This window comes from Austrofundulus limnaeus, unplaced genomic scaffold (assembly GCF_001266775.1).
Source record: "Austrofundulus limnaeus strain Quisiro unplaced genomic scaffold, Austrofundulus_limnaeus-1.0 Scaffold2630, whole genome shotgun sequence".
Classification (NCBI taxonomy): Eukaryota; Metazoa; Chordata; class Actinopteri; order Cyprinodontiformes; family Rivulidae; genus Austrofundulus; species Austrofundulus limnaeus.
Window position 1 is genome coordinate 1 of NW_013955032.1, and position 2092 is coordinate 2092.

Sequence of the window (2092 nt, forward strand, 5' to 3'; positions counted from 1 at the left end):
AATCAATTAACTGAACTGATAATCAAACATTTAATCAATCAATTAACTGAACTGATAATCAAACATTTAATCAATTAATTGAATCAATTAATCAAACGTTTAATCAGATCAGCTGTTCAGTTTATTACATGATGGCGTTCAGTCCATTAACCAATCAAGACCAACAGGACATCGTTAGGTGTCCTGACACGACTGTAAGACTGTAAGACTGTAAGACTGTAAGACCTGTAAGACTGTAAGACTGTAAGACTGTAAGACCTGTAAGACCTGTAAGACTGTAAGACTGTAAGACTGTAAGACCTGTAAGACTGTAAGACTGTAAGACCTGTAAGCATCAGTTCTGATTGGCTGAATATGAGTGTCCAATCAAACGCTGCTGTTTGTTGAGCAGGAAGCTGATTGGTCAATAAGAGTCTGTAGCTGTTGTGATTGGTCAGCATCTCTGAAGCCCTCACAMGTGACCTGGTACTGGACGGTGGTCTCTGTGTGACCTGGAGATTTAAGGATGGATGCCAGCCGCTGTGACCCCTCCCACTGTAGGAGGAGCCTGGTGGTGGGGGCGTGGCCCCAGCTGTCTCCGAGGGCTGGCACCAACTGTGACTGTGCGCCCTTCAGCCGAGTGGTCATGTGGTTGGTGATGACAACAGCGATGTTGTGATTTGTTGCTATGGTGATAAGTTGCTGGGCGAGGCCTTGGAGGAGGCGTGTCCTCAGAGACAGATCATCAAACATCTGCAGGAACGGGAAAGTCACGCTGTCTATGATCAGGAGGCGGACCTTGGTCCGGTCCTGAAGGAAGGTGGGCAGCAGGTGAAGTTCAGCCAACAGCTCCATGTAGTCATGGCAACGCACCTAAGATGGACGAGCAGTCATTATGAGTCACCGCCACATGGTTACCATGACAACATGGACATTAGTCAGGAAGGATGTGCAGAGTGGGGGCGGGGCTACTTGTTTAATGAAAACATAAATTTAAACAACTCACCTTCTATTCTGTTCCACAAACATATTAACATGTTTATCAGTCAATAATATTATCTAAAACATCTTCAGTAAACTTTTTTAGACCTTTTCAGTGTTTCCCTGGAGTACTGGCCTTGGGGGCGGGGCTTAAGGCTGAGTTACAGTCACACTTTGGGTTGTTGGTAAGCTCTGTGGAGTGCAGCGCTCCTGAGCTGCTGTGTGAAACATAGTTGTTGTTCATGTTATCTCTGTTCTTCTGTCACAGACAGACGGCAGGACGCTGACAAACCAGCAGGAAGAGTGTAGAAGAAGAAACACTTGTCGTCACACATAAAGTAACAATATTTACCTGTTTTATATGATCTGCTTCTCTGGGCGTCATGAACTGAGACAGCCACACGTTTGTTTCCTCCAGGATCACTAACTGATCACAAATATTTTCCCATGCCGTCCGACACATTAACTCATGTTTCTTTAAAGCCGTCAGTGTTTCAGTGTTCTGGTTGTGTTTATGACCTCTCATGCAGGGGTCATACACATGCAGGTCCGTTTGGACCTGTTCAGTGACAGCACCTTCACAACGAGTGCTGCACAACCTTTGTGGAGCTTCAAAATMTCTGAGGTGCACGACCACACGTCAGGACACAACGCACGGGGGCAGCGATGCCGCGATTGCGTAACTTTTGATGCAAACCCCGTCGCGCCCTGTGCGTCGCGTCAACTTTAACCTAAACTTTATGAAAACAGAAGGATCAACAGCAGCTTTGTTTTAAATACGATTTACAGAACAGGAACAAGTCTGAAATTAGCATTAATTAAATCTAATTTAATGAATCTCATATCTAAAGATACATTTAAGATGTGTTGAACTGGAGACTCCATACAACTTAATGATAAATCTAACGTTATTTATACAAGTCAGAATATAATTAGACATTTCTTAAAGAGGTATTTTACTTGTCAAAACATATTAAGAGATGTCTATTTATTTGTTTCATTCATTCATGAGAACAAAACAATATGTACAGCATTAAAATACAAAGTAAACCCTGAATTAAAAGGGAGCAGAGTGAAGAAAAAACTCTTCTTTTCAAAAATCAACTTCAACAAACAAACAAACAAACAAACA

General features: G+C 42.7%; 1 protein-coding gene across 1 annotated transcript in view; it reads right to left on the bottom strand.

Moving 5' to 3' along the window:
- Positions 1 to 267: 267 nt before the first annotated feature.
- rad51c (RAD51 paralog C) overlaps positions 268 to 2092 on the bottom strand; it is a gene marked incomplete in the record, with an annotated part of 13250 nt that continues 11425 nt past the window's right edge. Inside the window, 1 exon segment of the mRNA XM_014000007.1 lies at positions 268 to 852. Coding sequence (XP_013855461.1) covers positions 367 to 852 — 486 coding nt within the window.